The sequence below is a fragment of the Oncorhynchus nerka genome, linkage group LG21 (genome assembly GCF_034236695.1).
Source record: "Oncorhynchus nerka isolate Pitt River linkage group LG21, Oner_Uvic_2.0, whole genome shotgun sequence".
Lineage (NCBI taxonomy): Eukaryota > Metazoa > Chordata > Actinopteri > Salmoniformes > Salmonidae > Oncorhynchus > Oncorhynchus nerka.
This window is the reverse complement of record NC_088416.1, coordinates 24,563,132-24,588,123: the sequence shown is the minus strand read 5'-3', so window position 1 is coordinate 24,588,123 and position 24,992 is coordinate 24,563,132. Positions and strand designations below refer to the sequence as shown.

Below are 24,992 nucleotides of genomic sequence, written 5' to 3'. Positions count from 1 at the left end.
CAAACTATCCGAACTAAGGAAACCAGTCCAAACTATTCGAACTAAGGGACACCAGTCCATACTGTCCGAACTAAGGGACACCAGTCCATACTGTCCGAACTAAGGGACACCAGTGCAAACTATCCGAACTAAGGAAACCATTCCAAACTATCCGAACTAAGGAACCCAGTCCAAACTATCCGAACTAAGGGACACCAGTCCAAACTATCCGAACTAAGGAAACCATTCCAAACTATCCGAACTAAGGGACACCAGTCCAAACTATCCGAACTAAGGGAACCCAGTCCAAACTATCCGAACTAAGGAAACCATTCCAAACTATCCGAACTAAGGGAACCCAGTCCAAACTATCCGAACTAAGGAAACCATTCCAAACTATCCGAACTAAGGGACACCAGTCCAAACTATCCGAACTAAGGGACACCAGTTCAAACTATCCGAACTAAGGGACACCAGTCCAAACTATCCGAACTAAGGGACACCAGTCCAAACTATCCGAACTCAGAGACACCAGTTCAAACTATCCGAACTAAGGGACACCAGTCCAAACTATGCGAACTAAGGGACACCAGTCCAAACTATCCGAACTAAGGGACACCAGTTCAAACTATCCGAACTAAGGGACACCAGTCCATACTATCCGAACTAAGGGACACCAGTCCAAACTATCCGAAGTAAGGGACACCAGTCCAAACTATCCGAACGAAGGGACACCAGTTCAAACTATCCGAACTAAGGGACACCAGTTCAAACTATCCAAACTAAGAGAACCAGTCCAAACTATCCGAACTAAGAGAACCAGTCCAAACTATCCGAACTAAGGGACACCAGTCCAAACTATCCGAACTAAGGGACACCAGTTCAAACTATCCAAACTAAGAGAACCAGTCCAAACTATCCAAACTAAGGGACACCAGTCCAAACTATCCGAACTAAGGGACACCAGTTCAAACTATCCGAACTAAGAGAACCAGTCCAAACTACCCGAACTAAGGGACACCAGTCCAAACTATCTGAACTAAGGGACACCAGTCCAAACTATCCGAACTAAGGGACACCAGTTCAAACTATCCGAACTAAGCAAACCAGTCCAAACTATCCGAACTAAGGAAACCAGTCCAAACTATCCGAACTAAGGGACACCAGTCCAAACTATCCGAACTAAGGGACACCAGTCCAAACTATCCGAACTAACGGACACCAGTCCAAACTATCCGAACTAAGGGACACCAGTCCAAACTATCCGAACTAAGGGACACCAGTCCAAACTATCCGAACTAAGGGACACCAGTCCAAACTATCCGAACTAAGGGACACCAGTCCAAACTATCCGAACTAAGGGACACCAGTTCAAACTATCCGAACTAAGGGACATCAGTTCAAACTATCCGAACTAAGGGACATCAGTTCAAACTATCCGAACTAAGGGACACCAGTTCAAACTATCCGAACTAAGGGACACCAGTCCAAACTATCTGAACTAACATTTACATTTACATTTAAGTCATTTAGCAGACGCTCTTATCCAGAGCGACTTACAAATTGGTGCGTTCACCTTATGACATCCAGTGGAACAGCCACTTTACAATAGTGCATCTAAATCTTTAAGGGGGGTGAGAAGGATTACTTCATCCTATCCTAGGTATTCCTTAAAGAGGTGGGGTTTCAGGTGTCTCCGGAAGGTGGTGATTGACTCCGCTGTCCTGGCGTCGTGAGGGAGTTTGTTCCACCATTGGGGGGCCAGAGCAGCGAACAGTTTTGACTGGGCTGAGCGGGAACTGTACTTCCTCAGTGGTAGGGAGGCGAGCAGGCCAGAGGTGGATGAACGCAGTGCCCTTGTTTGGGTGTAGGGCCTGATCAGAGCCTGGAGGTACTGAGGTGCCGTTCCCCTCACAGCTCCGTAGGCAAGCACCATGGTATTGTAGCGGATGCGAACTTCAACTGGAAGCCAGTGGAGAGAGCGGAGGAGCGGGGTGACGTGAGAGAACTTGGGAAGGTTGAACACCAGACGGGCTGCGGCGTTCTGGATGAGTTGTAGGGGTTTAATGGCACAGGCAGGGAGCCCAGCCAACAGCGAGTTGCAGTAATCCCAGACGGGAGATGACAAGTGCCTGGATTAGGACCTGCGCCGCTTCCTGTGTGAGGCAGGGTCGTACTCTGCGGATGTTGTAGAGCATGAACCTACAGGAACGGGCCACCGCCTTGATGTTAGTTGAGAACGACAGGGTGTTGTCCAGGATCACGCCAAGGTTCTTAGCGCTCTGGGAGGAGGACACAATGGAGTTGTCAACCGTGATGGCGAGATCATGGAACGGGCAGTCCTTCCCCGGGAGGAAGAGCAGCTCCGTCTTGCCGAGGTTCAGCTTGAGGTGGTGATCCGTCATCCACACTGATATGTCTGCCAGACATGCAGAGATGCGATTCGCCACCTGGTCATCAGAAGGGGGAAAGGAGAAGATTAATTGTGTGTCGTCTGCATAGCAATGATAGGAGAGACCATGTGAGGTTATGACAGAGCCAAGTGACTTGGTGTATAGCGAGAATAGGAGAGGGCCTAGAACTGAGCCCTGGGGGACGCCAGTGGTGAGAGCGCGTGGTGAGGAGACAGATTCTCGCCACGCCACCTGGTAGGAGCGACCTGTCAGGTAGGACGCAATCCAAGCGTGGGCCGCGCCGGACATTCCCAACTCGGAGAGGGTGGAGAGGAGGATCTGATGGTTCACAGTATCGAAGGCAGCCGATAGGTCTAGAAGGATGAGAGCAGAGGAGAGAGAGTTAGCTTTAGCAGTGCGGAGCGCCTCCGTGATACAGAGAAGAGCAGTCTCAGTTGAATGACTAGTCTTGAAACCTGACTGATTTGGATCAAGAAGGTCATTCTGAGAGAGATAGCGGGAGAGCTGGCCAAGGACGGCACGTTCAAGAGTTTTGGAGAGAAAAGAAAGAAGGGATACTGGTCTGTAGTTGTTGACATCGGAGGGATCGAGTGTAGGTTTTTCCAGAAGGGGTGCAACTCTCGCTCTTGAAGACGGAAGGGACCTAGCCAGCGGTCAGGGATGAGTTGATGAGCGAGGTGAGGTAAGGGAGAAGGTCTCCGGAAATGGTCTGGAGAAGAGAGGAGGGGATAGGGTCAAGCGGGCAGGTTGTTGGGCGGCCGGCCGTCACAAGACGCGAGATTTCATCTGGAGAGAGAGGGGAGAAAGAGGTCAGAGCACAGGGTAGGGCAGTGTGAGCAGAACCAGCGGTGTCGTTTGACTTAGCAAACGAGGATCGGATGTCGTCGACCTTCTTTTCAAAATGGTTGACGAAGTCATCTGCAGAGAGGGAGGAGGGGGGAGGGGGAGGAGGATTCAGGAGGGAGGAGAAGGTGGCAAAGAGCTTCCTAGGGTTAGAGGCAGATGCTTGGAATTTAGAGTGGTAGAAAGTGGCTTTAGCAGCAGAGACAGAAGAGGAAAATGTAGAGAGGAGGGAGTGAAAGGATGCCAGGTCCGCAGGGAGGCGAGTTTTCCTCCATTTCCGCTCGGCTGCCCGGAGCCCTGTTCTGTGAGCTCGCAATGAGTCGTCGAGCCACGGAGCGGGAGGGGAGGACCGAGCCGGCCTGGAGGATAGGGGACATAGAGAGTCAAAGGACGCAGAAAGGGAGGAGAGGAGGGTTGAGGAGGCAGAATCAGGAGATAGGTTGGAGAAGGTTTGAGCAGAGGGAAGAGATGATAGGATGGAAGAGGAGAGAGTAGCGGGGGAGAGAGAGCGAAGGTTGGGACGGCGCGATACCATCCGAGTAGGGGCAGTGTGGGAAGTGTTGGATGAGAGCGAGAGGGAAAAGGATACAAGGTAGTGGTCGGAGACTTGGAGGGAGTTGCAATGAGGTTAGTGGAAGAACAGCATCTAGTAAAGATGAGGTCGAGCGTATTGCCTGCCTTGTGAGTAGGGGGGAAGGTGAGAGGGTGAGGTCAAAAGAGGAGAGGAGTGGAAAGAAGGAGGCAGAGAGGAATGAGTCAAAGGTAGACGTGGGGAGGTTAAAGTCGCCCAGAACTGTGAGAGGTGAGCCGTCCTCAGGAAAGGAGCTTATCAAGGCATCAAGCTCATTGATGAACTCTCCGAGGGAACCTGGAGGGCGATAAATGATAAGGATGTTAAGCTTGAAAGGGCTGGTAACTGTGACAGCATGGAATTCAAAGGAGGCGATAGACAGATGGGTAGGGGGAGAAAGAGAGAATGACCACTTGGGAGAGATGAGGATCCCGGTGCCACCACCCCGCTGACCAGAAGCTCTCGGGGTGTGCGAGAACACGTGGGCGGACGAAGAGAGAGCAGTAGGAGTAGCAGTGTTATCTGTGGTGATCCATGTTTCCATCAGTGCCAAGAAGTCGAGGGACTGGAGGGAGGCATAGGCTGAGATGAACTCTGCCTTGTTGGCCGCAGATCGGCAGTTCCAGAGGCTACCGGAGACCTGGAACTCCACGTGGGTCGTGCGCGCTGGGACCACCAGATTAGGGTGGCCGCGGCCACGCGGTGTGGAGCGTTTGTATGGTCTGTGCAGAGAGGAGAGAACAGGGATAGACAGACACATAGTTGACAGGCTACAGAAGAGGCTACGCTAATGCAAAGGAGATTGAATGACAAGTGGACTACACGTCTCGAATGTTCAGAAAGTTAAGCTTACGTAGCAAGAATCTTATTGACTAAAATGATTAAAATGATACAGTACTGCTGAAGTAGGCTAGCTGGCAGTGGCTGCGTTGTTGACTTTGTAGGCTAGCTGGCAGTGGCTGCGTTGTTGACACTACACTAATCAAGTCGTTCCGTTGAGTGTGATAGTTTCTACAGTGCTGCTATTCGGGGCTAGCTGGCTAGCTAGCAGTGTTGATTACGTTACGTTGCGTTAAAAGAACGACAATAGCTGGCTAGCTAACCTAGAAAATCGCTCTAGACTACACAATTATCTTTGATACAATGACGGCTATGTAGCTAGCTATGTAGCTAGCTACGATCAAACAAATCAAACCGTTGTACTGTAATGAAATGAAATGAAAATGTGATACTACCTGTGGAGCGAAGCGGAATGCGACCGGGTTGTTGAGTGAGGAAGTTCTATTCGGTAGACGTTGGCTAGCTGTTGGCTAGCTAGCAGTGTCTCCTACGTTAAGGACGACAAATAGCTGGCTAGCTAACCTCGGTAAATTAAGATAATCACTCTAAGACTACACACTCTAAACTACACAATTATCTTGGATACGAAGACAGCAAAGACAACTATGTAGCTAGCTAACACTACACTAATCAAGTCGTTCAGTTGAGTGTAATAGTTTTTACAGTGCTGCTATTCGGTAGACGGTGGACGTTTGCTAGCTGGCTAGCTGGCTAGCTGCTGGGCAGATAGCAGTGTAGACTACGTTAGGACGACGAAATACGTCGGGGAAGGGACACCAGTCCAAACTATCCGTTCTAAGGGACACCAGTCCAAACTCTCCGAACTAAGGGACACCAGTCCAAACTATCCGAACTAAGGAAACCAGTCCAAACTATCCGAACTAAGGGACACCAGTCCAAACTATCCGAACTAAGGGACACCAGTTCAAACTATCCGAACTAAGAGAACCAGTCCAAACTATCCGAACTAAGGGACACCAGTCCAAACTATCCGAACTAAGGGACACCAGTTCAAACTATCCGAACTAAGAGAACCAGTCCAAACTATCCGAAGTAAGGGACACCAGTTCAAACTATCCAAACTAAGAGAACCAGTCCAAACTATCCAAACTAAGGGACACCAGTCCAAACTATCCGAACTAAGGGACACCAGTTCAAACTATCCGAACTAAGAGAACCAGTCCAAACTATCCGAACTAAGGGACACCAGTCCAAACTATCTGAACTAAGGGACACCAGTCCAAACTATCCGAACTAAGGGACACCAGTCCAAACTATCCGAACTAAGGGACACCAGTTCAAACTATCCGAACTAAGCAAACCAGTCCAAACTATCCGAACTAAGGAAACCAGTCCAAACTACCCGAACTAAGGGACACCAGTCCAAACTATCCGAACTAAGGGACACCAGTCCAAACTATCCGAACTAAGGGACACCAGTCCAAACTATCCGAACTAAGGGACACCAGTCCAAACTATCCGAACTAAGGCGGTAAACACACCAGAGTTCAATTTAGGAGTTGTGCAGTATTATTGGTTGTTTGACTGCGAACATTTGATGAAATGCACACAGCATCATAACTTGATACAGTATTTCTGAAACATACTGTCAGTAGCAATGCAGTTATGAGTGCATCCGATGCAGATTAGGGGAGATGGGAAACACACGGGAAACTGTGAAAAACCCAACAGCTTTTCAGTTTTTGCCTGGCACCTACTACCATACCCTGTTCAAAGGCAATGAAATATGTTGTCTTTCCCATTCAACCTCTGAATGGCACACACAATCCATATATCTCAATTGTCTCAAGACTTAAAAATCCTTTGATAACCTGTCTCCTCCCCTTCATATACACTGATTGAAGTGGATTTAACAGGTGACATCAATAAGGGATCATAGCTTTCACATGGATTCACCTGGTCAGTCTATGTCATGGAAAGAGATGTTTTGTGTAGAGAGCATTCAGAAAGTATTCAGACCCCTTGATCTTTTCCACATTTTGTTGTATTACAGACTTATTCAAAACATTTATTAAGTAATTGTTCCTCCTCATCAATCTACACACAATACCCCATAATGATGAAGCAAAAACAGGTTTTTGGAATATTTTGCAAAAAAATAAATTAAAATGAAATATCACATTTCCATAAGTATTAAGACCCAACTTTGTTGAAGCACCTTTGGCAGCGATTACAGCCTTGAGTCTTCTTGGGTATGACGTTACAAGTTACACCTGTATTTGGGGAGTTTCTCCCATTCTTCTCTGCAGATCCTCTCACGCTCTGTCATGTTGGAATGGGAGCGTCGCTGCACATCCCCACAGCATGATGCTGCCACCACCATGCTTCACCATAGGGATGGTGCCAGGTTTCCTCCAGACGTGACGTTTGGCATTCAGGCCAAAGAGTTCAATCTTGGTTTCATCAGACCAGAGAATCTTGTTTCTAATGGTCTGACAGTCCTTTAGGTGCCTTTTCGCAAACTCCTAGCGGGCTGTCATGTGCCTTTTACTGAGGAGTGGCTTCCGTCTGGCAACTCTACCATAAAGGCCTGATTGTTGGTGTGTTGAAGAGATGGTTGTTCTTCTGGAAGGTTCTCCCATTTCCACAGAGGAACTCTGGAGCTCTGTTAGAGTGACCATCAGATTCTTGGTCATCTCCCTGACCAAGGCCCTTCTCCCCCAATTGCTCAGTTTGGCCGGGCGGCTAGCTCTAGGAAGAGTCTTGGTGGTTCCAAGCTTCTTCCATTTAAGAATGATGGTGGCCACTGTGTTCTTGGGGACCTTCAATGCTGCAGAAATAGATCTGTACTTCAACACAATCCTGTCTCGGAGCTCTACGGACAATTCCTTTGACCTCATGGCTTGGTTTTTGCTTTGACATGCACTGTTAACTGTTGGATCTTATATAGACAGGTGTGTGCCTTTCCAAATCCTGTCCAATCAATTGAATTTACCACAAGTGAATTTACCAATCAAGCTGTAGAAACATCTTAAGGATGATCAATGGAAACAGGATGCACCAGAGCTTAATTTTGAGTCTCATAGCAAAGGGTCTGAATACTTATGTAAATAAGGTATTTCTGTTTTTTATTTGCAATACATTTGCAAAAATGTTTTAAAAAATGATTTTCACTTTGTCATTATGCGGTATTGTGTGTCGATTATTGAGGGAAAACAATAATTTAATCCATAAGGCTGTAACGTACCAAAATGTGGAAAAAGTCAAGGGGTCTGAATACTTTCCGAATGCGCTGTACATGCCCCATTTGACTTATACCCACACTCCTGCATGGTGTGCTCTCTAGATGTACTCCAAACCCCTGTGAACACGAGGGCAGATGCATCCAGTCCTGGGATGACTTCATATGTCTGTGTGAGAACACAGGCTACAAAGGGGAGGTGTGCCATATGTGTGAGTATTTCCTGAGAGAGCCTAATGTTGTTTGCGAGTACTAATGACAGACAGCATGTTGTCGTAACCTCACCAGTGTAACAAGCAGTTTGTTGAGGTCTATATACTGCGGCAGTGTGAGACAGACCCATGTCATCCTTAAAACCTTGCTGGTGTAAGTTAAGATACGACTTCTGCTTCTCTCTTCCCCAACAGCGGTCTACAAAGAGTCGTGTGAGGCCTACAGACTTACTGGTAAATCCTGGTCAGGGAATTATACCATAGACCCGGACCTGAGCGGACCCTTGAAACCATTCGAGGTGTACTGCACGATGAAATGTGAGTAACTGGTTTTTCAAATGTATTTTCTACATTCACAAAATGTACTAGCATACAGTTATATTATACCATCTGATCAACATGACTCCGCGGTGCATATCGAACATAACGGTAGTCAGTGCTTACAGTACCTTTCAGAAATGGACTGTTATTGAACATGTTGAGGCAGAGACCCTGTGTTCAGGTTGAGGTGAATGTTGACTGTGTGTTCCATGAGGAATGAAAAGGCAACAACAGCAGAGGAGACAGCAGGGCCATCTGTTGGATGTTGATCATGGAATAATGAACTCCAGCAAGGACATTGGAGAACCAGTTTGGGGCCAGATTAGTAATTGGTTGTGGGGACAGAGTATTCTCCATCCAATCCTATCCAATTAACCAAAACCTATGACTATAGGTTCCATGTAAATCCCTTAGATTCGTCAGGGTCTACTGCGTTAGAGCTGTCTGTGATAATATCAGATCTCTGGAAACAGATTCCTCAGTAGTCAATGTGCTTTCTCTCACGTTGTCTCTCGCTAGTTTTCTCTCTCTTTCTCACTTACACAATCATACATTTTTACCCTTTAATGTCAACCCCTTCAAGCCGACAAGGCATGGACGATAGTGATGCATGACCGTATCAACGGCATCAAGGTGACCGGTAGCACGGTGGACCGTCCTTACATAGGAGACGTCAACTACTGGAATGCCTCCTGGGACGATGTCACAGCACTGGCCAACACCTCCATGTACTGTGAACAGTGGATCGACTACTCCTGCTACAAGTCACGCATCCTCAACACGCCCAGTGAGTAGGACTGGTTAGGGCCTATGGGCAGTGGTAGCTATTGAAAGCACCTGAATCTGTACCTATTTGTATATATATCATAGAACATTTCAATGATTCTTTCATAATAATCACATTCCTTTGCTCTATTGTCATATCATTCAGATGGGAGACCTTACAGTTTCTGGATTGGTCGAAATAACGAGAGTCACGAGTACTGGGGCGGGGCTTTCCCTGAGAGTGGGAAGTGTGGCTGTGCTATCAACCAGACCTGCACTGACGCCAGGTTTCACTGTAACTGTGACGCTGACTACCGCCAATGGTGAGAGAGAAAGGATTTGAAAGACTCTCTTCTATAACTTTTAGAAAAGTGTTTCCATAGATTGATATACATTACTGTACAAATGGAACCTGTTGTGCAGGTACTCAGACAAGGGCTATCTGATGTGGAAGGACCACCTCCCAGTGAGGAAGGTGGTGGTGGGGGACACCAACAGGACGGGGTCAAAGGCCCACATCAGCCTCGGGCCCCTACGTTGCCACGGCGACAGTGAGTTGTAGTAAAACCATTCTGCGATATATAATTTGTCAAATGCTTGTTTATTGTGGTTCTGGTTTGGATCTCATGGCCTCGTTGTCCTCACAGGGAGCATCTGGAATACCATATCGTTCACCAAGCCCACCTACATCGAGTTCCCCACCTTCAGGCCAGGCAGCACCGTCGACATCTCCTTCCACTTTAAAACCTACCGCCCCCACGGAGTCTTCCTGGAGAACTCAGATGACTGGCTCCGTAACTTCATACGCATTGAGCTCAACAGTAAATTACCACAGATTACCTAGTGTGAATCATATAAAGGCATATAATATACACTATTTAAAAGAGGCTTTTCTCCAAAGCGACTTACAGTCATGCGTGTATACAATTTACATATGGGTGGCCCCAGCGGGAATCAAACCCACAACCTTTGACATGGTAAGTACCATGCTTTACCGACTGAGCCACATGGGACAAAGGCAGGAAACATAATTCCCGAATGACAATTTTCGAAATCCAGATTTTTTTTTTGCAATGGAACTTATAATAACTTGATGAATGAAAAGATTTACAAATGATATTATCAATATTTTCCGGTATTTATTTCTATAATATATTTCATCACTCATTCTGTTTTGTCTCTTCTTCATCCTTCTCCCAGCCACCCAGAACCTGGTCTTCATATTCATGGTGGGAGACGGCATCCTCAACGTGACGCTACGCTCGCCGGTGCCTCTAAACGACAACGAGTGGCACTTTGTCCAGGCAGAGCTCAACGTGAAGTTGGCCAGGATCAAGGTGGACTATCAGCCATGGGCTGTGAGACGCTTCCCTGGCCAGACCTTTGTCACCATGGAGTTCACCCACCCTCTCCTTGTGGGTACGTCACCTGGCCGCTGGGGCTGGGGAGGGCGGGGTGGTGGTCGACAAGGATTTTGGACTTCTCCCATTGGTTGATGTAGTCCACTCCTATGAGTGTCAACAGCACTACAGCACACGGGAAACATACTTTTTTGTTTGTTCTTATAACAAACACTTATTTATTCTTATTAATCCAAAATGCTCTACTTTGCAATGTGATGATTTACTGACGGTGTCCCAATATATCCAGGCGCAGCCAATCGCACGCTGTGGCCATTCCTGGGCTGTCTCCGAGGGTTACGAATGAACGGTGTAACCCTTAACTTGGAAGGCAAAGCGAATGAGGAACAGGGTATACGGCGGAACTGTACGGGCCAGTGTCTGAACGCGACCATACCGTGTCGAAACGCCGCCCAGTGTATCGAGGGCTACGCAGCCTACACCTGTGACTGCGGCAACACTGCCTTCGACGGATTCTACTGCCACAAAGGTGAGCTCTACACAGATTGGGTTACCTCGGTTATCCATGGAGCCCCAGAATCACTACGACGGCCTTAAGCATACTGGGTTACAGAAACCTTGATTTGTTTTGACAGTGTTGGCGATAACCACAAAGTTTCATAATAGAAATAGGCATTTGGCTCAACTTGATCCTGTTTGTACCCCCTTAGACATCGGGGCCTACTTTGAGATAGGATCGTGGTTGCGCTACAACATCAGAAAGAAGCCTACGACCAATGAAGAGTGGTGGGCTAACTGGCTGGACCCCCACTACCACAACTTCAGCCTGGGCTACAACGACACCAGTGATGAGATAGAGTTCAGCTTCAGTACCTTCCAGACGCCGGCTGTACTGCTCTACATCAGCTCTTTCGTCCAGGACTACATGGCTGTCATCCTGAAGAAAGATGGTAGGAACGCTCGGGAGGGAGGAGCGCTTTAACATTATGGTTGATTATGGTTAAGATTCAAGGCAGAGAGTGTTCGGTTGAACTGGCTTTTGAATGAAAATGTTACTGTCACTGATTGAAGTTGGATTACTGCATGTTCCACAGGAGGCTGCTGAGGGGAGGACGGCTCATAATAATGACTGGAAGTTTGCAAATGGAATGGCATTCCACTGATTCCACTCCAGCCATTACCACGAGCCTGTCCTCCCCAATTAAGGTGCCACCAACCTCCTGTGGTATGTTCTTTAGTCATCCCATTTATTTGAGTGGAAACACAAAGCAAGATAGGACTTGGACAAAAATATATCACTGTACTTTACAATCTTTTAAATGAATTCTTTCTTTAACTAGGCAAGTCAGTTAAGAACAAATTCTTATTTACAATGACGGCCTACCAAAAGGAAGAAGTCCTCCTGCGGGGACAGGGGCTGGGATTTTTTTTAAATTAAAATATTGGGGGGGACAAAACACACATCACGACAAGAGACAACACACCACTACATAAAGAGAGACATCTCATACAACAACACAACATGGCAGCAACACATGACAACACAGCATGGTAGCAACACAACATGACAACACAGCAAGGCAGCAACACATGACAACACAGCATGGTAGCAACACAACATGACAACACAGCAAGACAGCAACACATGACAACACAGCATGGTAGCAACACATGACAACACAGCAAGGCAGCAACACATGACAACACAGCATGGTAGCAACCCAACATAACAACACAGCAAGGCAGCAACACATGACAACACAGCATGGTAGCAACACAACATGACAACACAGCAAGACAGCAACACATGACAACACAGCATGGTAGCAACACAACATGACAACACAGCAAGGCAGCAACACATGACAACACAGCATGGCAGCAACACATGACAACACAGCATGGTAGCAACACAACATGCCAACAACATGGCAGCAACATGACAACACGGCATGGTAGCAACACAACATGACAACAACATGGTAGCAACGCAACATGGCAGCAGCACAACATGGTAGCAGCACAAAACATGGTACAAACATTATTGGGCACAGACAACAGCACAAAGGGCAGGAAGGTAGAGACGACGATGCATCAGGTGAAGCAGCCACAAGCCATACTCCTCACAATAGTTAATGGAAATATAATGTTTTAATGCCTTACGTTATGAACTGTGAAGTGTATTGTTGCCCCATCCCTCCACAGGAACCTTAGACATGAGGTATAGGTTGGGGTTGATTACCCACAAGTACCAGTTGTCCTTCAGGAACCTGGCAGATGGATACCCCCACTACGTCAACATAACCAGACACAACAGGACCATCAGGACACAGGTGCGCTGATGCTTCACCCCAAAGTATTTTATTTATGTTTTATTTATGTCACCTTTATTTAACCAGGTAGGCTAGTTGAGAACAAGTTCTCATTTACAATTGCGACCTAGCAGGGTCTTGTAGGTGACCTGGAGCCAGTGGGTTTGGCGACGTGTATGAAGCGAGGGCCAGCCAACGAGAGCGTACAGGTCGCAGTGTGGGTAGTATATGGGGCTTTGGTGACAAAACGGATGGCACTGTGATAGACTGCATCCAATTTATTGAGTAGGGTATTGGAGGCAATTTTGTAAATGACGTCGCCGAAGTCGAGGATCGGTAGGATGGTCAGTTTTACGAGGGTATGTTTGGCAGCATGAGTAAAGGAGGCTTTGTTGCGAAATAGGAAGCCAATTCTAGATTTAACTTTGGATTGGAGATGTTTGATGTGAGTCTAGAAGGAGAGTTTACTGTCTAACCAGACACCTAGGTATTTGTAGTTGTCCACATATTCTAAGACAGAACCGTCCAGAGTAGTAATGTTGGACGGGCGGGCAGGTGCAGGCAGCGATCGGTTGAAGAGCATGCATTTAGTTTTACTTGTATTTAAGAGCAATTGGAGGCCACGGAAGGAGAGTTGTATGGCATTGAAGCTTATCTGGAGGGATGTTGACACAGAGTCCAAAGAAGGGCCAGAAGTATACAGAATGGTGTCGTCTGCGTAGAGGTGGATCGGAGACTCACCAGCAGCAAGAGCGACATCATTGATGTATACAGAGAAGAGAGTAGGTCCAAGAATTGAACCATGTGGCACCCCCATAGAGACTGCCAGAGGCCCAGACAACAGGCCCTCCGATTTGACACACTGAACTCTATCAGAGAAATAGTTGGTGAATCAGGCGAGGCAATCATTTGAGAAACCAAGGCTATCGAGTCTGCCGATGAGGATGTGGTGATTGACAGAGTCGAAAGCCTTGGCCAGGTCAATGAATACGGCTGCACAGTATTGTTTCTTATCGATGGCGGTTAAGATATTGTTTAGGACCTTGAGCGTGGCTTGAGTGTGGCACCCATGACCAGCTCTGAAACCAGATTGCATAGCGGAGAAGGTATGGTGGGATTCGAAATGGTCGGTAATCTGTTTGTTGACTTGGCTTTTGAAGACCTTAGAAAGGCAGGGTAGGATAGATATAGGTCTGTTTATTTATTTATTTATTTTACCTTTATTTTACTAGGCAAGTCAGTTAAGAACAAATTCTTATTTTCAATGACGGCCTAGGAACAGTGGGTTAACTGCCTGTTCAGGGGCAGAACGACAGATTTGTACCTTGTCAGCTTGGGGATTCTAACTTGCAACCTTTCGGTTACTAGTCCAATGCTCTAACCACTAGGCTACCCTGCCGCCCCTGTAGCAGTTTGGGTCAAGAGTGACCCCCCTTTGCTTTCCAAACTTTGGGAATCTCAGACGACATGAAAGAGAGGTTGAACAGGCTAGTAATAGGGGTTGCAATAATTTCGGCAGATCATTTTAGAAAGAAAGGGTCAAGATTGTCTAGCCCGGCTGATTTGAAGGGGTCCAGATTTTGCAGCTCTTTCAGAACGTCAGCTGACTGGATTTGGGAGAAGGAGAAATGGGGAAGGCTTGGGCAAGTTGTTTGGGAGCTCCAGCAGGTATATCTCTCTGGTCACCCCTAAAACCAATTCTTACAGTGCTGTTGACCGGGGTAGGGGTAGCCAGGTGGAAAGCATGGCCAGTTATAGAAAAATGCTTATTGAAATTCTCAATTATAGTGGATTTATCGGTAGGTGTTCTTATTCTCCAAGGACTTTACAGTGTCCCATAACTTTTTTGAGTTTGTGTTGCAGGAAGCAAATGTTTGCTTGAAAAAGCTAGCCTTGGCTTTTCTAACTGCCTGTGTGTGTATTAGTTTCTAGCTTCCCTGAAAAGTTGCATATCACGGGGGTTGTTTGATGCTAATGCAGAACGCCATAGGATGTTTATGTGATGGTTAAGGAGAGAACCAGGGGCTGTACCTGTTCCTGGTTCTACATTTCTTGAATGGGGCATGCTAATTTAAGATGGTGAGAATGGCATTTAAAAAAAATAACCAGGCATCCTCTACTGATGGGATGAGGTCAATGTCCTTCCAGGTCGATTAGAAAGGCCTGCAGGGGCCTCCCGGGTGGTGCAGTGGTTAAGGGCGCTGTACTGCAGCGCCAGCTGTGCCATCAGAGTCCATGGGTTTGTGTTTCCTCCGACACATTGGTGCGGCTGGCTTCCGGGTAGGATGAGCGCTGTGTTAAGAAGCAGTACGGCTTGGTTGGGTTGTGTATCGGAGGACGCATGACTTTCAACCTTCGTCTCTCCCGAGCCCGTACGGGAGTTGTAGCGATGAGACAAGATAGTAGCTACTACAACAATTGGATACCACGAAATTGGGGAGAAAAAGGGGCAAAAGAAAGAAAAAAAAGGCCTGCTCGATGAAGTGTTTCAAGGAGCGTTTGACAGTGATGAGTGGAGGTCGTTTGACCGCTGACCCATTACGGATACAGGCAATGAGGCAGTGATCGCTGAGATCTTGGTTGAAAACAGCAGAGGTGTATTTAGAGGGCAAGTTGGTTAGGATGATATCTATGAGGGTGCCCGTGTTTACGGCTTTGGGGTGGTACCTGGTAGGTTCATTAATAATTTGTGTGAAATTGAGGGCATAAAGCTTAGATTGTAGGATGGCTGGGGTGTTAAGCATGTTCCAGTTTAGGTCGCTTAGCAGCACGAGCTCTGAAGATAGATGGGGGGCAATCAGTTCACATATGGTGTCCAGAGCACAGCTGGGGGCAGAGGGTGGTCTATAGCAGGTGGCAACAGTGAGAGACTTGTTTTTAGAGAGGGGGATTTTTAAAAGTAGAAGTTCAAATTGTTTGGGTACACCTGGATAGTAGGACAGAACTCTGCAGGCTATCTCTGCAGTAGATTGCAACACCGCCCCCTTTGGCCGTTCCATCTTGTCTGAAAATGTTGTAGTTCGGAATGGAGATTTCAGAGTTTTTGATGGTCTTCCTAAGACAGGATTCAGACACAGCTAGAACATCCGGGTTGGCAGAGTGTGCTAAAGCAGTGAATAAAACAAGCTTAGGGAGGAGGCTTCTAATGTTAACATGCATGAAACCAAGGCTATTACGGTTACAGAAGTCATCAAAAGAGAGCGCCTCGGGAATAGGAGTGGAGCTAGGCACTGCAGGGCCTGGATTCACCTCTATATTACCAGAGGAACAGAGGAGGAGTAGGATAAGGGTACGGCTAAAGGCTATGAGAATTGTTCGTTTAGAACGTCCGGAACAGAGAGTAAAAGGAGGTTTCTGGGGGCGATAAAATAGCTTCAAGGTATAATGTACAGACAAAGGTATGGTAGGATGTGAATACAGTGGAGGTAAACCTAGGTATTGAGTGATGATGAGAGAGATATTGTCTCTAGAAACATCATTGAAACCTGGTAATGTCATCGCATGTGTGGGTGGTGGAACTGAAAGGTTGGATAAGGTATAGCAGGGCTATAGAGGCTCTACAGTGAAATAAGCCAATAAACACTAACCAGAACAGCAATGGACAAGGCATATTGACATTAAGGAGAGGCATGCTTAGTCGAGTGATCATAAGGGTCCAGTGAGTAGTGAGGTTGGTTGGGGTCACGGCGATTCAGACAGCTAGCCGGGCCATCGGTAGCAAGCTAGCGTAGGACGGTGTTCTGTTTTTAGCCACTTCGTGCGTTTCCGTTAGTAGATTAGTGGGGCTCCGTGTGGTAGAGGGGATCAATCCAATTGGCTAAAGAGATCTAGTTGTAGTGACCCAAGAAAAATTGTCTGATGGACCTATTCAGATAGCAGCTGATAAGACAGCTAACGATTCAGGTAACATCGTGATGGAGGAGCCAGTTGGATAACTCCCTCGTGCAGATAACGTCAGTAGTCCAGTCGTGAAGGCCCGGTGGGGCTCCGCATCGGCAGTAAAACGGGTCCGGATAGGTGATTGTAGCCCAGGAGTGGTTGATGGAACTCTTTCATGTCTACACCTGTTAACACTGCCTACCTCCTTCACCACAGTTTAAAAGTCAATCACAAATCAGGATTGTTTAGTACCACATTGCTTGGTTTGTAAGTTGTGTATTTTCAGTCTGACTTATATGTTCATGTTGACATGTTTATGCTTGTGTGTGAATATCAATGTGTTTGTGTTGATGTGTGTAACTCCTAGGTGGACTACATGGAGCCGATAGTGGAGAAGATCACCCTAGTGGAGGACGGCAGGTTTGACTCACCCAAGAACATCTTCCTGGGGAGAGTGATGGGTAAGATTACACCCCCCCCCACAGCTGAAACATTCATGCTTTCCTCTTGGGAATTGATTTGGTCACACTTTATTTGGATAGTCCGGATATTCCATCTGTAGGTGCTCTACAGATGGTCATACTATCAACAAACTATCTGTTGATAAACAACTGCTTGCTAAGGTCATGGTTACAGTTAGGGTTAGAATAATGGTTAGGGTAAGAGTTAAGGTTAGGGTTAGGATAAGGGGGTTAGGGTTAGAACTAGGGTTAGTTGAAATGTTACTGATAGTCTGTAGAACATCTACAGATGGACTATCCACATAAACTGTTACCCATGGAAGTAAGGTATCAGTTGTCCCACTGTAAGTTTGGGAATTAGTTGCGGTGGATGTGCACACTGTAACACCTCTGTCCCTCTCTATAACCCCCTCAGAGGTGGGTGACATTGACTATGAGATCCAGAGGCATAACAGTCCTGGTCTGGTGGGCTGTATATCTGGGGTGAGGTACAACATCTACGCCCCTCTTAAGACCCTCTTCCGGCCGAACGAGACGGAACCGCCGGTCACCGTGCAGGGCTTCGTCTCCGAGTCTAACTGTGGGGCCTTCCCTCCTATCCATGGATATGTCCCCTGGGAGGCGGACCACTGGTTCACTTCTATAGGTGAGACGACATATCCCAGAAGACATCAGTAGATCTACTTTACACGGGACTACATATCCCAGAAGCCATGAGTAGATCTACTTTACACGGGACTACATATCCCATCAGCAATCATGACCTCGTGATGATAGTATAAGTTTCCCATAATAACATATTTGATGTATTTTTTTCATTTCAGAATACATCTATATCCACGATGACCTAGGCCTGTTTTGGTTGACAGGTAAGTCTTTACTGCTTACGATTCACAATAATGTGAATCATTTCTCATGAAACTATACTTTGATGATTTTTGTGAAATCTATTAATGTAAGTGTTCATCTGTCGTCTGCCATCTGTGAGTCCTGACCTTAGTTTACCTCAAGATTCAGATTAAGCCTCCTCTCACTCTCTCCCTCTCTCTCTTCCTCTTGCTACCTCTCTCTGTCTCTCTCCCTCTCTCTCTTCCTCTTGCTACCTCTCTCTGTCTCTCTCCCTCTCCCTTCCTCTTCCTCTACCTCTCTCTGTCTCTCTCCCTCTCCCTCTCTCTCTTCCTCTTGCTACCTCTCTCTGTCTCTCTCCCTCTCCCTCTCTCTCTTCCTCTTGCTACCTCTCTCTGTCTCTCTCCCTCTCCCTCTCTCTCTTCCTCTTGCTACCTCTCTCTGTCTCTCTCCCGCTCTCTCTCTCGCTCTCTTTTTCTTTTGCTCACTCTCTCGCTCCCCTACTGACACAGATCGGCAGTAGTTGAAATTCTCATTTTTATTTTCCTAAAATCCTCTAATCCTAAAATCTGAAGCTATCAGATTCCAGAATAGGCTTTCCGTCCTCACGCTAAAAGCAAAATATGTGACATGTACCAGAACAAATGCTGGAATGTGGAAGGATATTTTCTTGTGTCTGCTGAATATGAGAGGCGAAGGAAGCCCAGGACTAGACAGCAGCTAAGAGAGTCTGTAGTCTGCACTCTATCCCTGTCTGAGATCCTCACCCGGATCAACTATATTTAGAGCTGCCCCTCCCTCCACTATTCATCACAGATATATGCTTCAGCTTAATGTACTGGATACATCTGTACAGGGTTGTTATGGTAACGCAGAACATGTGAGTTTGATTTCTGATGTCTGGGCCGGTCCTGCTGTCCCCTTGCCGACCTCCTCCAGTTACTGGACATCATTTGAGATGGATGGCTCCCTCATAACAATATGTGGCTGTATAAGAAATGATACCTCTGGTCTCTAAAGGGGAGTTAAGTGAGTTTGGCAGAAAAACAACTGAGTCATAATGGTATTGATTGAAAGGGACTGTCCATTGAGATACAGGTATATCTTTCCACAGTGGCAATTCCAACGTGACGAACAATGGATTTACAGCTGTTTGCTCTTTTAACCACACCCCGACTGTGTGTGTTTCTCCCTCTAGTTGTCGTCGCCGCGGCCGTGATATTGCTGTTCATTGGTCTGTACAGCATCTACATCTATCTGTACCGTTACAAGGGCAGCTACCACACCAACGAGCCCAAGAACTTCCTGGAGTCCCCTGGAGGCAGCAGCTCCAGGCCCCTGACAGGGACCCTGGAGAAGAAGCGATATCCAGCGATAGAGGAAGACTTTCGGAGTGACTAGCCTCAGGCTGGGGAACGGCGGGAGGAAGGAGGGGGTGGGAGGGATTGAAGCGGGGAGGTTTTGGGGCTTACAACAACCACAATACCTGTTTATGTTTTATAATTCCTTTAACTTTTTGATTTACATTTCGGTTTTGTTTTCCTTTCCCCAGGTATGTGTTATCTTAAGCCTGGTGTTCGACATAGTGTTGTTTTTCTGACGGGTTCACCGTTTTGCAGGCTTCGGAGATCAAATCAAGCCCGTATTGCGTGAGTGACGACTGACCAAGCTCACACTGTATTGAAGGGTTGACCAACTGAAGTGCCTCGGCAGAGCAAAACGAGATCAGAAATAAACCCATGAGTTCATTCAGGGTTTGAGACATAAACTGAGGGAATTAGATTTCAGGTCACGTTGAATTGTGACCTTTTTACATCTTACTAATATCCTCACACGCAGTAACACGCATTCAGCAGCCTCTTCTGGTTTGTAGGTCTGTTATTGAGATCACTTGATAGATCAATGCCATCTACTGTGTAACTCTTTCCGACCATCCACTCTTGCAGCCATTTCGATAAAGACATCCAAACTATCCCACTCGTCCCATCCTTTGACTAGTGAGCCAGGATCCACCACAGAGAGATGCTGCAACGGTGCTGCAACAACAACCGCAGCAACAACAACAACAACAAGCACAATCTGGCATCTGCAAACAGTCTTTCCTGCTTAACACCAATTGAAGAAGCTATAAAAAGCATGGAGCTCTAAGCTTTGAGATTACATATCTAAAGAATAATGGAAGGCATATAAACATATATTTGTTGTATTTCAGCCTATGAAATTGCATACCTATACAAAAGAGGAACATGTATTAATGGTTAGTTTCATTAGATAGCAGCTTGGCCAATTACAGTATGCTCTGCGATTCCTAACCGATTCCCAACCAATCAATGAAGCAGTCATGTACGATCAACAAAACATACGGAATACATGTGACATTTGGCTTGGAATATAAGACGATCGCCAATATTCTTCCTCAGAATCCTCAGAGTAACATATGAAATGGGTGGGTAGCGCTAAGAAGCCGTGGTAGTTTGACGTTTCCCCAACGGTAGTGCTAACGTGTTGGTGTGAGACTGACCGTTGGTGCACTGCAGAAAAGGGAATGGCGATGTTGAACCAGGGACAGGACTCCTTATTGCTATTAATCCTCACCCCACGCTTCGTTTTCTGATTGACTTCCAGTAGCGAGTGAACATGAAGCCAAAATCTTAATTTTTAAAATATATATTTTTTAAATGCAGCCAAAATCTGGGTGCTATTTCAGATTCAGAGGCGTGGAGGGGCCCCTACCAACAGCAGCCCTGTCGATCAGCCTGGTCAGGACTCATTACAAATGTCTTTCAGGAAAAGAGCTGCTCCGCATGAACATCTGGACATGCAAACACACACACACACACACACACACACACACACACACACACACACACTGGCATATTGTATAGAGGACCACAACAATGTCAATGCCAGTCTTGTACTTCTTCTCACCACACTAGATTATTTTTGCATCTGACTGCTCTGTAGGACAGTACTGTGCTGTGCCCTCCCCCCGCTGCTGTTGCTTCTTACTTACTGGGCACCGGTTGAATCAACGTTGTTTCCACATTATTTCAACGAAATTACATTGAACCAACGTGGAATAGACGTTGAATTGACGTTTGTGCCCAGTGGGTAGGTGCTTCTTATGGTGCTTCTCTTCCTTTAGGTCCAATGATATTTCCCTGTCTGGAAAGTCACGATTTCAGGTTAGACGGTGGGTGAGGTTACGGTCAGGGAAGATGTTCCCAGTAGGTGGAACGTCATTGGACCCATGTAATGTGTGGCGTGGTAGCCAAAGCTTAGGTCTCTGACATCATCACTCAGCGCCCTTTGAAGCTCAAGCAGTAATACATCATAGAAAAAAAAGAGAGAAATCACAAGAGCATTTTGAAAATCATAAGCTATGAATATATAGAGCATGACGATCGCACCTTGCAATGAAATGCAATAAAATCAGCCGCTTCCAGCTCAGATCACCTAAAGATATTTTTTTGTGTCTGTTCCGTTCGCAGCAACTTGCAGCAGTTAGGATCCTAGACATAATATGTATTACGTGAATATATGAATAAGGTGTTTATCGACTTTTTCATTCCTACGGTTTGTATGAAACAGTTGAAAATGAGGCTGAGAGGTTTGAATGTAAATCCTAATCTTGACCCTGTAATATGGACAGGCTCTGCACCAAGACCTGCTCTGCTCCTCTCTGTGTGTTCTCTGTTTATGGTATGTACACTCATTAAACAGAAAACTATTCAGCATAGCTTTCTCACATGTTCAGGATGTGGACAATACAGTACCCTCCCGATGTTTCAGTAGAAACATCATAGAACATATTTTAACATCTTTGGTTTCGCCTGTTAAAGAGGACAACCCGTTAAGACTAGATGGGAAAAAGCATTACAATTACAATCAATTAGAAGATAGAATTGGCAATGCCTGGCTTTTTCCCAAGCCATATTTGTAAGAATGTACCATTTTCAATAGTATAAATGTTAGCATTGGGCAATTAGAGTAGTAACATGTTCCACCTCTGGAGAAATAGGAATTATTTGTTTTTTTGTACAGAGATGAACAATCACCTGTTACAGAGTTCATATTAAACCAGTCAACAACCTGGGTCAAATGTGCTTTGAAGCCTTTTAGTCAACTTATTGATATATTATGTAAATGTCTACGCTGCGATGTGTTTATTTGAAATGGACTACAGTGCATGTGCATCCTGCCTAGCCTCACTGCGATGCCACACATTAGCTAGTCCATCCATGCGTGGTCCCTGGAGTGTGTGTGCTTGAATGTACAGTAGACATGTTGGTTTGTGTGTTCACAGTTCTGTTTGTCACCTAACCCTCCCTACTGATGATGAGGATAGTCTCTGCACTGATGATGTGAATGATCCAACTCACTTGTTGTCGTCCACCAATAGCAGACCGGTGAGCAGATAGTGATTGGGTGCTGTCCAGACAGGCTCCTCCCTCCTCAGATGTTGCTCTACAGCTTTTTGATAATCAGTGGCTACACTGAAAAGAACAGGAAGACCAGAACATTGTTTATGCTCCCAAATTCACCACTTTATTGACAATGTTTCGATCCGAACCGGAGCTTCATCCGGTCAAAATATCAGTATTTTTAAGGATTTGCGTATGACCACAAACTTTACTACACTGTATGACACCATCAGCTCTTAGAGCTGTGCTGATTGGCAGTCTATAGCAAGTTCCCTACCTTACACTCTTAGAAAAAAGGATTCTTCAGCTCTCCCCGTATGAGAACCTTTTTTGGTTCCATGTAGAACCCCAAAAGGGTTCTACCTGCAACCAAAAAGGGTTCTTCAAAGTGTTCTCCTATGGGGACAGCCAAGTAACCCTTTATGGTTCTATCTAACACCTTTTTTTTCTAAGAGTGGAATATCAACTTAGCTGCCGATCAACTTGGCCAACCGTATAGGGTGACCGACCGAGTGAGCAGCTAAGGTTCTCTGTGTAAAGGAGACTCAAATGTAATAAGGGGTTGAGGGAGCGAGCACAAGGGTGAAGGAGACGAGGATTCTGTTCGTCCTACAAGCAGGGTAATATGCATAGCATCATAGCATCATATGACAGACTAGTGTTGGTCCCTACAGCGGAGGAGACAGAGCTAGGGCCAGGCTAGAGGGAGGAGCAGGCAGGGGAGTCTAAGAGGGCCAGACCCCTCTGTGGGTCGCTACCCTATAGAATCTTGCAAGAGGGGGCACCAGACAGTTAGTGACTGTATGACCTAATGTAGCAGGTGTAAAATAAATGCCTGAGCGGGGTCCCCACATCTGGTTTTCAGGGGGAAAAGAAGCTAGGTTGAAGATACTGTATCCCTGAAAACCGGATGTTTCAGGTTTCGTAAAACCCTGCTGAAGGTGGTAACCGACTGCAGGACTTTGTGTTTGTGACCACACTGAAACCGTGGAGTTTTTGTTCTCTCCCTTTCTGTTATGTTGGTTTTGTTTTGTAATAATTTCACTGTAAATGACCATAACTATGTTAATCAAAGCAAAACCAAACTGACACTTCAATAAAGAATCCTGAAGGAAATTAAAACGGTGTATTTTTCCTTTACCTGTTGACAAAGGCGCAATGTGTCTGTCTGGTGAACAGTCCTAATAAATACATGTTGGTATGGGGAAAATTGGAACACCTCAGATGAAACCAGTGTGTAAATTAAGTTGGTGTTACCTGAAGCCAAGCTCCAACACCTCATGGTATTCAGAGAGTCAAGTAGGATATAGTACAATACTCCATGGTTAGTGTTAGGGTTGTAGTTGAGGCTAGGGGTAGTGTTGAGCCAGGATGTGGACAAGAAGTTAGGGTTAGTGTTAGGGTTGTGGTTGAGGCTAGGGGTCGTGTTGAGCCAGGATGTGGACAAGAAGTTAGGGTTAGTGTTAGGGTTGTAGTTGAGGCTAGGGGTCGTGTTGGGCCAGCATGTGGACAAGAAGTTAGGGTTAGTGTTAGAGTTGTGGTTGAGGCTAGGGGTAGTGTTGAGCCAGGATGTGGACAAGAAGTTAGGGTTAGTGTTAGGGTTGTGGTTGAGGCTAGGGGTCGTGTTGAGCCAGGATGTGGACAAGAAGTTAGGGTTAGTGTTAGGGTTGTGGTTGAGGCTAGGGGTCGTGTTGAGCCAGGATGTGGACAAGAAGTTAGGGTTAGTGTTAGGGTTGTGGTTGAGGCTAGGGGTAGTGTTGAGCCAGGATGTGGACAAGAAGTTAGGGTTAGTGTTAGGGTTGTAGTTGAGGCTAGGGGTCGTGTTGAGCCAGGATGTGGACAAGAAGTTAGGGTTAGTGTTAGGGTTGTGGTTGAGGATAGGGGTAGTGTTGAGCCAGGATGTGGACAAGAAGTTAGGGTTAGTGTTAGGGTTGTGGCTGAGGCTAGGGGTAGTGTTGAGCCAGGATGTGGACAAGAAGTTAGGGTTAGTGTTAGGGTTGTGGTTGAGGCTAGGGGTCGTGTTGAGCCAGGATGTAGACAAGAAGTTAGGGTTAGTGTTAGGGTTGTGGTTGAGGCTAGGGGTCGTGTTGAGCCAGGATGTGGACAAGAAGTTAGGGTTAGTGTTAGGGTTGTGGTTGAGGCTAGGGGTCGTGTTGAGCCAGGATGTGGACAAAAAGTTAGGATTAGTGTTAGGGTTGTGGCTGAGGCTAGGGGTAGTGTTGAGCCAGGATGTGGACAAGAAGTTAGGGTTAGTGTTAGGGTTGTGGTTGAGGCTAGGGGTAGTGTTGAGCCAGGATGTGGACAAGAAGTTAGTGTTAGGGTTGTGGCTGAGGCTAGGGGTACAGTCGTGGCCAAAAGTTTTGAGAATGACACAAATATTAATTTCCAAAAGGTTTCCTGCTTCAGTGTCTAGAAATTTTTGTCAGATGTTACTATGGAATACTGAAGTATAATTACAAGCATTTCATAAGTGTCAAAGGCTTTTATTGACAATTACATGAAGTTGATGCAAAGAGTCAATATTTGCAGTGTTGACCATTATTTTTCAAGACCTCTGCAATC

The 24,992-nt window shown here is 46.3% G+C and overlaps 1 protein-coding gene across 1 annotated transcript in view; it reads left to right on the top strand.

Annotated features, from left to right (window-relative positions):
* Positions 1–22,112, top strand: part of LOC115104147 (contactin-associated protein 1-like) — a 38,371-nt gene extending 16,259 nt beyond the window's left edge. Inside the window, exons 11-24 of the mRNA XM_029625389.2 lie at positions 7,955–8,061; positions 8,257–8,379; positions 8,966–9,169; positions 9,314–9,470; positions 9,571–9,698; positions 9,795–9,968; positions 10,348–10,566; positions 10,798–11,037; positions 11,219–11,458; positions 12,714–12,841; positions 17,067–17,160; positions 17,576–17,806; positions 17,985–18,029; positions 19,205–22,112. Of these exons, the coding sequence (XP_029481249.1) occupies positions 7,955–8,061; positions 8,257–8,379; positions 8,966–9,169; positions 9,314–9,470; positions 9,571–9,698; positions 9,795–9,968; positions 10,348–10,566; positions 10,798–11,037; positions 11,219–11,458; positions 12,714–12,841; positions 17,067–17,160; positions 17,576–17,806; positions 17,985–18,029; positions 19,205–19,407 (2,293 nt within the window). The 3' untranslated portion in view covers positions 19,408–22,112. The remainder of the gene's footprint in view (positions 1–7,954; positions 8,062–8,256; positions 8,380–8,965; positions 9,170–9,313; positions 9,471–9,570; positions 9,699–9,794; positions 9,969–10,347; positions 10,567–10,797; positions 11,038–11,218; positions 11,459–12,713; positions 12,842–17,066; positions 17,161–17,575; positions 17,807–17,984; positions 18,030–19,204) is intronic.
* Positions 22,113–24,992: the final 2,880 nt, after the last annotated feature.